The 12810-nt window shown below is 43.8% G+C and overlaps 1 protein-coding gene across 1 annotated transcript in view; it reads left to right on the top strand.

Moving 5' to 3' along the window:
• The window catches only part of LOC147123952 (uncharacterized), a 68110-nt gene that overhangs the window by 33224 nt on the left and 22076 nt on the right, over window positions 1-12810 (top strand). Inside the window, exon 4 of the mRNA XM_085970052.1 lies at window positions 10527-10626. Within this exon, the coding sequence (XP_085826178.1) occupies window positions 10527-10626 (100 nt within the window). The remainder of the gene's footprint in view (window positions 1-10526; window positions 10627-12810) is intronic.

Raw genomic sequence — 12810 nt, 5'->3', positions numbered from 1 at the left:
GTTGAGGTGCTGCCGAATTGCAGGTAAGTCCGTTTCCAATTCGTCACCACTGTTGTGTCCGTCATCATCATCAAGTTTGCAGATGACACCACGGTAGTAGGGCAGATCACCAACAATGATGAGTCAGCCTACAGGGAGGAGGTCCAGCATCTCGTGAAGTGGTGCGCCGACAACAACCTGGCCCTTAACACCAAGAAAACAAAGGAAATAATCGTGGACTTCAGGAAGTCCAAAGGCGGAAGTCACACCCCCATTCACATCAATGGGGCGGAGGTGGAAAGGGTGGCCAGCTTTAAGTTCCTCGGAGTCCACATCACAGAAGACCTCTCCTGGTCCCTCAACACCTCCTCTCTGGTGAAGAAGGCCCAGCAGCGCCTATATTTCTTGAGGAGGCTGAAGGGATGTAATCTGTCACCCCTGATCCTCTCTAACTTCTACCGCTGCACTATAGAGAGCATCCTGACAAACTGTATCACGGTATGGTACGGCAGCTGTAGCTCCCATGACCGGAAAGCCCTGCAGCAGGTAGTCAAAACTGCCCAACGCATTACCGGCACCCGGCTACCGACCATAGAACATATATATCAGAAACGCTGCCTACGGAGGGCACGGTCCATCATCAAAGACCCTACCCACCCCCCCACAGTCTGTTCGCCCTCCTACCATCTGGAAGGCGCTACAGATGCATTCCCACCCGTACAACCAGATTTAGGAACAGCTTCTTTCCCAGGGCTGTCATCCTACTGAACTCCACAAATAAACACTAAAGCCTGCACATCTGCCGATGCACTTTATTATGGTCATATTTATGCTAATATATATGTACAAATGTATGTTGAAATGTTTAAGTGTCCTAATCCAAATTGTACACTCTCGGGGGCCGCAAGCCTACATTTCGTTGTACTGCACTTGTGCACTAACAATGACAATAAAAGTTGATTTGATTTGATTTGATTTGATAGAGACACTGAAGACAGGAGTTGGTTTCACAGGTGTTTACTAAACAAAGTCTGGAGGGGAACTAACTGATACAACACAATATATAGGCTTATATAGCCCGAGTGGCCATTACCGGCATTACAGTACACATGGGGCTCTTAAAGGCACATACACTACAGTTGGTGACTGCATGTGTTGCATTCCGGTAGGCGAACAGGAAATTGTCCACCTTGTGCTGCAGCGGAATGTTGTCATTGTACATAGCCTTTATTGCCTTCTTAAAGGTTTGTACGAACCTCTCAGCCAATCCATTTGTGGCTGGATGATACGGGACGGATGTGTAATGCCTTACCCCATTCTTTTTCAAGAACCTCCGGAACTCTTCGGACACAAACTGTGGTCCGTTGTCGGAGCAAATCTGTTCTGGCAAGCCATTCCTGGCAAAAATGGTCTGTAGGACTGCAATAGTTTTCTCCGTGGTGGTGGAGGACATTTTGATGACCTCAGGCCATTTCGAGTGCGCATCCACGGCTATTAAAAACATTGAGCCCATGAATGGACCAGCAAAATCAATATGCACCCGTTGCCATGGAGATGAGGGCCACTCCCATGGGTGTAGAGGGGCCTGTGGTGGTGCATTTTGGACTTTCTGGCATCCTGAGCAACTCTTGGTCAGGTCCTCGATTTGTTTATCGATTCCCGGCCACCACACATAAGCCCTGGCCCTCATGAAGCTCATTGAGCACTCTATCCCTTAACTTGGGTGGAATTACCACTCGGGATCCACACATCAAGGTCCCCCAGCACACTGACAGCTGTTCTCTCCTTGGCAAGAATGCTGGCAACAGTGAGTCGCCATGTGCTGGCCATCCCTTCACCGTCAAATCATATACCCGAGACAGTGTCGGGTCATTTCGGGTTTCCTTTTCGATACAAGTGTTCGTTACCGGTAGGTATTCAACTATAGTCGAATGGAATATTTTGACAGGATCCGCTGCTGGTGCTTCCTCCGCAGTAGGCAGTGGCAGGCGTGATAGCTCATCAGCATTTCCATGCTGTTTCGTGCCCATATATTCAATCTCATAGTGGTGCGCCCCTAGAAAATGTGACCATCTTTGTAGTCGTTGTGCAGTCATCACCGGAACGCCCTTCTTCAGATTAAAAATGGAGACAAGGGGCTGGTGATCAGTCAGCAAGGTGAATTTCTGCCCGTGCAGATAGTGATTGAACTTTTTCATTCCCCACACTAGGCTGAGGGCCTCCCTGTCAATCTGGGCGTCGTTACGCTCGGCTGAGGTTAGTGATGGTGACGCAACGGCTATTGACCTCTCTGAGCTGTCCGAGAATTTGTGCGACAGCACCGCTCCAATGCCGTAGGGTGAGGCATCACATGCCATCCGAATTGGTAATGCTGGGTTGTAATGGGCCAATACCTCTTTCGATGTGATTAGTGTTTTGCTCTTCTGGAAAGCTCGTCTACATTCGTCACTCCATTTCCATGGCACCCCAGTTTGCAGTAGGGTGTTCAGTGGGTGTAGTATTGTAGACAAATTTGGCAAGAACTTATGGCAGCGGCTTACCAGCCCGAGGAACGACCTCAGTTGTGACACATTTTCCGGTGCTGGAGCCTTGACTACTGCCTCAATCTACAATACGAGATCTGTTTTCTAAAAACTCGCATTTGGGGCGGTTAGCTCGGAGCCCATATTGCTGCAATCTAGTGAGCACCTGCTCCAGGCTGGCAAGGTGATCACTACAATTTTTGCCCGTGACCAGGATGTCGTCCAAATAACACTGGGTCCCTGGGATCCCTTGCAGGACTTGTTCCATTGCCCTCTGCCAAATAGCCGGAGCTGATGCTACCCCGAATACCAGCTGGTTGTATTGGTAGAGACCTTTATGGGTGTTGATTGTGAGGTATTTTTTTGATGCTTCTTCTACCTCCATTTGCAGATACGCCTGGGCCAGATCAATCATAGTGAAGCGTTTCCCTCCAGATAGCGAGGCGAAAATATCTTCAATCCGCGGAAGTGGATATTGTACGGTGTGAAGGACCGGGTTCACTGTTACCTTAAAGTCCCCACAGATGCGAACCTTCCTTGGTTCCCCAGGCGTGCTGCTCAACGACTTTTTCATCACAGGGACGATGGGTGTAGCCCACTCGCTCCAGTCTACCTTGGACAGTACACCTGAACGTTCCAGACTCTCCAGCTCTGCTTCGACGGCTGGGCGGATTGCATAAGGTACCGGTCTGGCCTTAAAAAATTTTGGGCTTGCGTTTTCTTCAATTTTAATCGTCGCTGTCACGCCTTTTAGTGTTCTGAGTCATTGCTGGAACACTTCTTTCACGTCAGTTAGGATCTTTGACAGTCGCCCAGCTGTGACGTCGTCATCCTTTTTGTCAGCCGCAGTCAGTGCCTGTATAGAATGCCAATCCAGTTGTATTTTCCGGATCCATTCACGTCCCAGTAATGGTGGTCCTCCATCTTGGAATACATACAGGTCTAGTTTTGGTGTTTCCTTACCGTTATATATAACGGTCACCCTTATTTTTCCTTTGGGGTAGACTTTTTGCCCCGTGTACGTCTTCAAAATAATCTTTGTATCTCTCAAGGGTATGTGTGAGAATAGCCGCTCATAGTCCTGTCGGTTTATGACTGTTAGGGCTGATCCTGTGTCCAATTCCATCTTTACCTGGACTCCTGCTATCTTGAGAGTGACCCAAATGGCTCGGTGATCCTCCGTTGTGATCACATTATGTAGTTTCAGACAACTCAGTTCCCTGCTTTCAGAGTCGTCATCACTCTTTTTTTTGTCAGAACTATTCTCCGTCATCTTATGTACCTTCTTGTACTTTTCTTTGGTAGGTTTCTTATTGCTGGTTTTCTTTCCCGACTTGCAGACTCGCGCTATGTGTCCTACTTTTCCACACTGTCTGCAGACTTTGTCTTTGAACCAGCAATCACTCTGGTCGTGAGTTGTTCTGCCGCAGCGATAGCACTTCTCTGTTCCATATGACATTTCGTTTGTGCCATATTCTTGCGGTCTCTGTTGTATCTCTGCAGCGCCCCGTGCTGCTGCTTCATATGATACCGCAATGCTGAAAGCCTTTTCCAGCGTAAGGTCCTTTTCAGATAAAAGCCGTTTTTGGGTTCCTTCACTTTGAAGCCCACACACAAACTTGTCCCTTAAGGTATCTGCCAGTCCCGCTCCAAACTGGCAGTGTTTCGATAGTTTGCGCATTTCTGTTAAATAATCAGCATTGCTTTCATCCTTATGCTGCTTCCGTTTGTGAAACTTGTATCTTTCTGCTATCAGCAACGGTGTGGGGTTTAAATGTTCCTGTAGTATCGTTACTATGTCTTCAAAACTCTTTTCCATTGGCTTCGTTGGGGTTACTAGATTTTGTAATAAACCATACGTCTTTGCACCCATTAAATTTAACAATACCGACGCTTTCTTGTCATCTGACACCTCATTTGCCTTGCAGTATACCTCTATTCGTTCGACATATGTAGACCAATCTTCGACTTCATTGTCAAATGCGGTGATACTGCCACTCTTCGGCATTTTGGATGTGGTTTAAAATGGCGTCGCCCAATGGCTTAAAATGGCGTCTCCCATGCTTCCCTTCCTCCCCCGCTGCTGCCAACGCCACTCTCGGCGGTCCTCGTGGGAATGGCGGCGCCTCGCGGGTTTCTGTGCGTCTCTCTCTCCCTCTCTTCGATGCTGCTCGGCCCCTGAACACCAGCTGCACCCTGTGCGCTCTGCCCTCTCTCTCTCCCCCATCGACGTGCTCAGCCCTTTGCTGTGCCGCTCGGTCGGGCTCTAGCCCGCCGCTGTCCGGGAAGGGTCTGCGCACTACCTGTTGCCAGCCCGTTTCGCTGGACCACCTCGACTGGAAAGCCAAGCCTGGCTCTCAAAAGCCTCCCCCACAATTCTCGAGTCTCTGCTGGATGACTGGGCGGTTGCCCGTGGTCGACGCCCGAGTCTCTGGCCTTGACCTCCAATCCACTGAACTCCAGGAACGAATCCCCGGGAGGTGATGCACAGTTGCAGGTAGGTTCGAACTTGCCTTGTCGCCAATGTTGTGTCCGTGAATAATAAGACACAGACTGCAGGAGAACGGTACAACAGGTGTTTGCTCAATGTGGCTCACATTGGAACTGATCTGTATAGATTACTACTCAGTGCTATATACAGGTGTGGTCACTGCCGGTACTGCAGTATACATGCGCTGTAAAAGATAGTTTCCCCCTTAAAGGTATATACATTACAGTCACTGTAAATACTACAGTATTAACCCTAGTCACCGTAAATACTACAGTATTAACCCTAGTCACCATAAATACTACAGTATTAACCCTAATCACTATAAATACTACAGTATTAACCCTAGTCACCGTAAATACTACAGTATTAACCCTAATCACCGTAAGTACTACAGTATTAACCCTAGTCACCATAAACACTACAGTATTAAGCCTAGTCACTGAAAATACTACAGTATTAACCCTAGTCTCTGTAAATACTACAGTATTGACACGAGTCACAGTAAATACTACAGTATTAACCCTATTCGCCGTAAATCCTACAGTACTATCCCTACTCGCCGTAAATACTACAGCATTAACCCTACTCGCTGTAAATACTACAGTATTAACGCTAGTCACCATAAATACTACAGTATTAACCCTAGTCACCGTAAATACTACATTATTAACCCTAGTCACTGTAAATACCACAGTATTAACCCTAGTCACCGTAAACACTACAGTATTAACCCTAGTCACCGTAAATACTACAGTATTAACTTTATTCACCGTAAATGCTATGGTATTAACCCCAGTCACCGTAAATACTACACTATTAACCCAATCACCGTAAATAAAACAGTATTAACTCTAGTCACCGTAAATACTACACTATTAACCCATTCACCGTAAATACTACAGTATTAACCTTAGTCACCATAAATACTACACTATTAACCCAATCACTGTAAATACTACAGTATTAACCCTAGTCACCATAAATACTACAGTATTAACCCTTGTCTCCGTAAATAGTACAGTATTAATGCTAGTCACCGTAAAAACTACACTATTAACCCTACTCACCGTATATACTACATTATTAACCCTAATCACCGTAAATACTACAGTATTAACCCTACTGACCGTAAATTCTACAGTATTAACCCTAATCACCATAAATACTACAGTATTAACCCCAATCACCATAAATACTGCAGTAACAACCCTAGTCAGCATAAATACTACAGTATTAATCCTAATCACCGTAAATACAACAGTATTAACCCGAGTCACTGTAAATACTACAGTATTAACCTAATCACCATAAATACTACAGCATTAGCCTTAGTCACTGTAAATACTACAGTATTACCCTAGTCACTCTAAATACTACAGTATTAACCCTAGTCACCGTAAATACTACAGTATTAACCCTAATTACCGTAAATACTACAGTATTAGACCTAGTCACCATAAATACTACAGTATTAACCCTAATCACCATAAATACTACAGTATTAACCCTAGTCACCATAAATACTACAGTATTAACCCTAGTCACCGTAAATATTACAGTATTAACCCTAATTATCATAAATACTACAGTATTAGCCCTAGTCAACATAAATACTACAGTATTCACCCAATCACTGTAAATAATACAGTATTAACCCAATTACCATAATTGTTACAGTATGAATGCTAGTCACTGTAAATATTACAGTATTAACCCTAATCACAGTAAATACTACAGTATTAACCCGAGTCACCATAAATACTACAGGATTAACCCTACTTGCCGTAAATACTACAGTATTAACCCTAGTCACCGTAAATACTACAGTATTAACCCTAGGCACTGTAAATACTACAGTATTAAGCCTAGTCACTGAAAATACTACAGTATTAACCCGAGTCTCTGTAAATACTACAGTATTGACACGAGTCACAGTAAATACTACAGTCATAGAGTCATAGAGTAATACAGCACGGATAGAGGCCCTTCGGCCCATCGTGTCCATGCCGGCCATCAAGCCCTGTCTAATCTAATCCCATATTCCAGCATTTGGCCCGTAGCCTTGTATGCTATGGCATTTCAAATGCTCATCCAAATGCTTCTTAAATGTTGTGAGGGTTTCTGCCTCCACAACCCTTTCAGGCAGTGAGTTCCAGACTCCAACCACCCTCTGGGTGAAAAAGTTCTTTCTCAAATCCCCTCTAAACCTCCCGCCCTTTACCTTGAATCTATGCCCCCTAGTTATTGACCCCTCTACTAAGGGGAAAAGCTCCTCAGCATCCATCCTATCTATGCCCCTCACAATTTTGTACACCTCAATCATGTCCCCCCTCAGCCTCCTCTGCTCCAAGGAAAACAAACCCAATCTGCCCAGTCTCTCTTCATAGCTGAAGCGCTCCAGCCCTGGTAACATCCTGGTGAACCTCCTCTGCACCCTCTCTAACGCGATCACATCTTTCCTGTAGTGTGGCGACCAGAACTGCACACAGTATTCCAGCTGTGGCCTAACCAGTGTTTTATACAGCTCCATCATAACCTCCTTGCTCTTATATTCAATGCCTCGGCTAATGAAGGCAAGTATCCCATATGCCTTTTTTACCACCTTATCCACCTGTTCCGCCGCCTTCAGGGATCTGTGTACCTGCACACCCAGATCCCTCTGACCCTCCGTCTTGCCTAGGGTCTTTCCCTTCATTGTGTATTCCCTTGCCTTGTTAGACCCCCCAAAGTGCATCACCTCGCACTTTTCCGGGTTAAATTCCATTTGCCACTGTTCCGCCCATCTGACCAACCCATCTATATCGTTCTGCAGACTGAGGCTACCCTCCTCGCTATTTACCACCCTACCAATTTTAGTATCATCCGCGAATTTACTGATCATACCCTTTACATTCATATCCAAGTCATTAATGTAGACCACAAACAGCAAGGGACCCAGCACCGATCCCTGTGGTACCCCACTGGCCACAGGTTTCCAGTCACAAAAACAACCTTCGACCATCACCCTCTGCCTTCTGCCACTAAGCCAGTTTTGTATCCAATGTGCCAAGGCACCCTGGATTCCATGGGCTCTTACCTTCTTGACCAGTCTCCTGTGCGGGACTTTATCGAAGGCCTTACTGAAATCCATGTATACCACATCCACTGCGTTACCCTCATCCACACACCTATTAACAGTATTAACCCTATTCGCCGTAAATCCTACAGTACTATCCCTACTCGCCGTAAATACTACAGCATTAACCCTACTCGCTGTAAATACTACAGTATTAACGCTAGTCACCATAAATACTACAGTATTAACCCTAGTCACCGTAAATACTACAGTATTAACCCTAGTCACTGTAAATACCACAGTATTAACCCTAGTCACCGTAAACACTACAGTATTAACCCTAGTCACCGTAAATACTACAGTATTAACCTTATTCACCGTAAATGCTATGGTATTAACCCCAGTCACCGTAAACACTACACTATTAACCCAATCACCGTAAATAAAACAGTATTAACTCTAGTCACCGTAAATACTACACTATTAACCCATTCACCGTAAATACTACAGTATTAACCTTAGTCACCATAAATACTACACTATTAACCCAATCACCGTAAATACTACAGTATTAACCCTAGTCACCATAAATACTACAGTATTAACCCTTGTCTCCGTAAATAGTACAGTATTAATGCTAGTCACCGTAAAAACTACACTATTAACCCTACTCACCGTATATACTACATTATTAACCCTAATCACCATAAATACTACAGTATTAACCCTACTGACCGTAAATGCTACAGTATTAACCCTAATCACCATAAATACTACAGCATTAACCCTAGTCCCCATAAATACTACAGTATTAACCCAATCACTGTAAATACCACACTATTAACCCTAGTCACCGTAAATACTACAGTATTAACCTAGTCACTGAAAATAACACAGTATTAACCCTAGTCACTATAAATACGACAGTATTAACCCTAGTCACCGTAAATACTACAGTATTAACCCTAATCACCGTAAATACTACAGTATTAACCCTAGTCGCCGTACATACTACAGTATTAACCCTAATCACCGTAAATACTACAGTATTAAGCCAAATCACTGTAAATGCTACAGTATTAACCCTAATCACCATAAGTACTACAGTATTAACCCTAGTCACCATAAATACTGCAGTATTAACCCTAGTCACCATAAATACTACAGTATTAACCCTAGTCACTATAAATACTACAGTATTAACACTAGTCACCGTAAATACTACAGTATTAACCCTACTCACCATAAATCCTACAGTATTAACCCTACTCGCCGTAAATACTACAGCATTAACCCAATCACCATAAATACTACAGTATTAACTCTAGTCACCGTAAATACCACATTATTAACCCCAGTCACCGTAAATACTACTGTATTAACCCTAGTCACCGTAAATACTACAGTATTAACCCTATTCACCGTATATACTACAGTATTAACCCCAGTCACCATAAATACTACAGCATTAACCCTAGTCACCGTAACTACTACAGCTTTAACCCTAGTCAACGTAAATACTACAGTATTAAAGCTGGTCACCGTAAATACTACAGTATTAACCTTACTCGCCGTATATACTACATTATTAACCCTAATCATCGTAAATACTACAGTATTAACCCTAGTCACCGCAAATAGTACAGTATTAATCCTAGTCACTAAATACTACACTATTATCCCAATGACCGTAAATACTACAGTATTAACCCTAGTCACCGTAAATACTACAGTATTAACCCTAGTCACTGTATTAATGCTAGTCACCGTAAAAACTACAGTATTAACATTACTCGCCGTATATACTACATTATTAACCCTAATCACCGTAAACACTACAGTATTAACCCCAGTCACCGTAAATACTACAGTATTAACTCTCGTCACCGTAAATACAACAGTATTAACCCTAATCACCGTAAATACTACAGTATTAACCCTAATCACTGTAAATACAACAGTATTAACCCTATTCACCGTAAATACTACAGTATTAACCCCATTCACCGTAAATACTACAGCATTAACCCTAGTCACCGTAATTACTACAGCATTAACCCTAGTCACTGTAAATACTACAGTGTTAACCCTAGTCACCGTAAATACTACAGTATTAACCCTAGTCACTGTAAATACTACAGCATTAACCCTAGTCACCGTAAATACTACAGTATTAACCCTAATCACCGTAAATACTACAGCATTAACCCTAGTCACCGCACGTACTACGGAATTAAACCTAGTCACCATAAATACTACAGTATTAACCCGTCATTGTGAGATACTATATTACTGGTACTCCCCATTTGTCATTCTTCATTGACAGTCCATACTCTTTGCCTAGCTCATCTCGATCACCACAATTTTTCTGCCTTGCAGTCGGAATTCACACTTGTCTACAGGCTTTGTTTAATTGTCTCTGCATTGTTGGTCTTTCACCATTGTTTGTCTCTGATTTGATCTCTCACTTTCTGTTCAGTTGCAGAGGCTTTCCCCATTGTGATATTGTGCATTCCACTTGGAGTGAAACTCCTTGCCCTTTTCGTGATGTGCATCATTTTATTCAGAGACAAAACCAGGTATGTAATATTGCTGGGAGACTCTTGCCTTTAAATGCCTGAAGCCTGATTCATGGGTGCGCCTGGGTCATAGAAACATAGAAGATAGGAGCAGGAGTAGGCCATTTGGCCCTTCGAGCCTGCTCCGCCATTTAATGAGATCATGGCTGATCAGTCAAATTCAGTACCCTGTCCCTGCCTTCTCCCCATATCCCTTGATCCCTTTAGCCTCAAGAGATATATCCAACTCTTTCTTGAATATATTTAATGAACTGGCCTCCACCGCCATCTGTGGCAGAGAATTCCACAGGTTCACCTCTCTCTGGGTGAAGAAATTCCTCCTCATTTTAGTCCTAAATGTCCTACCCCTTATCCTTAGACTATGACCCCTTGTTCTGGACTCCCCGACCATCGGGAACATCCTTCCAGCATCTAGTCTGTCCAGGCCTGACAGAATTTTATAGGTTTCGATGAGATCCCCTCTTAATCTTCTAAACTCCAGTGAATATAAGCCCAATCGACACAATCTCTCCTCATACATCATTCCTGCCATCCCAGGTATCAGCCTGGTGAATCTTCGCTGCACTCCTTCCATGGCAAGAATGTCCTTCCTCAGATAAGGCGACCAAAACTGCACACAATACTCAAGGTGCGGTCTCACCAAGGCCCTGTACAACTGTAGCAAGACATCCTTGTTCCTGTACTCGAACCCTCTTGCTACGAAGGCCAACATACCATTTGCCTTCTTAACCGCCTGCTGCACCTGCATGCTTACCTACAGCGACTGGTGCACAAGAACACCCAGGTCTCTTTGCACTTCCCCTTCTCCCAATCTATTGCCATTCAAATAATAATGTGCCTTCCTGTTTTTGCCACCAAAGTGGATAACCTCACATTTATCCACATTATGGTGCATTTGCCATGTTTCTGCCCAATCACCTAACCTGTCCAAATCATACTGGAGTTTCATGACATCCTCCTCGCAGCATACCCTCCCACCCAGCTTTGTGTCGTCTGCAAATTTGGAGATATTACATCCAATTCCCTCGTCCAGATCATTAATATATATTGTGAACAGCTGGGGTCCTAGGACCGATCCTTGCGGTACCCCACTAGTCACTGCCTGCCACTCGGAAAATGACCAGTTTATTCCAACTCTTTGCTTTCTGTCCGCCAACCAGTTCTCTATCCAAGTCAATACCTTGCCCCCAATCCCATGTGCCTTAATTTTGCACGCTAATCTCTTTTGCGGGACCTTATTCAAAGCCTTCTGAAAGTCCAAATACACCACATCCACTGGTTCTCCCTTATCTATTTTACCAGTTACATCCTCAAAAAATTCCAGTAGATTAGTCAAGCATGATTTACCTTTTGTAAATCCATGTTGACTTTGTCCGATCCTGTCACTGCTCTGCTATTACATCTTTTATAATGGACTCTAGCATTTTCCCCACTACCGATGTCAGGCTTACCGGTCTGTAATTCCCCGCTTTTTCTCTGCCACCGTTTTTGAATAGTGGGGTAACATTAGCTACCCTCCAATCCATGGGTACTGTTCCAGAGTCTATCGAGTTCTGGAAGATGACCAGCAATGCATCTACTATTTCTAGGGCCACTTCCTTAAGTACCCTGGGATGTAGATTATCAGGACCTGGGGATTTATCGGCCTTCAGTCCCATCAATTTTCCTAACACCATTTCCCTACAAATACTGATTTCTTTCAGTTCCACCCTTTCATCAGACCCTATGTTCCCCGGTATTTCTGGGATGTTATTTGTGTCCTCCTTTGTGAAGACAGAACCAAAATATGTATTTAGTTGGTATTCCATTTCTTTGTTCCCCATTATAAATTCCCCCAATTCTGACTGCAAGGGACCTACGCTTGACTTCACCAATCTTTTTCTCTTCACATATCTATAAAAGCTTTTACAGTCAGTTTTTATGTTCCCTGCAAGCTTACTCTCACATTCTATTTTCCCTTTCTTAATTAATCCCTTTGTCCTCCTTTGTTGAATCCTGAACTGCTCCCAATCCTCAGGATTATTGCTTTTTCTGGCCAATTTGTATGTGCTCTCCTTGGATCTTATGCTATCCCTAATTTCCCTTGTTACCCACGGTTGAGTCACCTTTTTTGTTTTATTTTTATGCCAAACTGTGATGAACAACTTCTGTAGTTCATCCATTCGGTCTTTGAATGTTTGCCAT

Source organism: Somniosus microcephalus, chromosome 1 (assembly GCF_052327205.1).
Source record: "Somniosus microcephalus isolate GS21.2 chromosome 1, FLI_Smic_1.0, whole genome shotgun sequence".
Classification (NCBI taxonomy): Eukaryota; Metazoa; Chordata; class Chondrichthyes; order Squaliformes; family Somniosidae; genus Somniosus; species Somniosus microcephalus.
The sequence above is the reverse complement of the archived record's forward strand: the minus strand, read 5'-3'. Positions and strand labels throughout refer to the sequence as shown.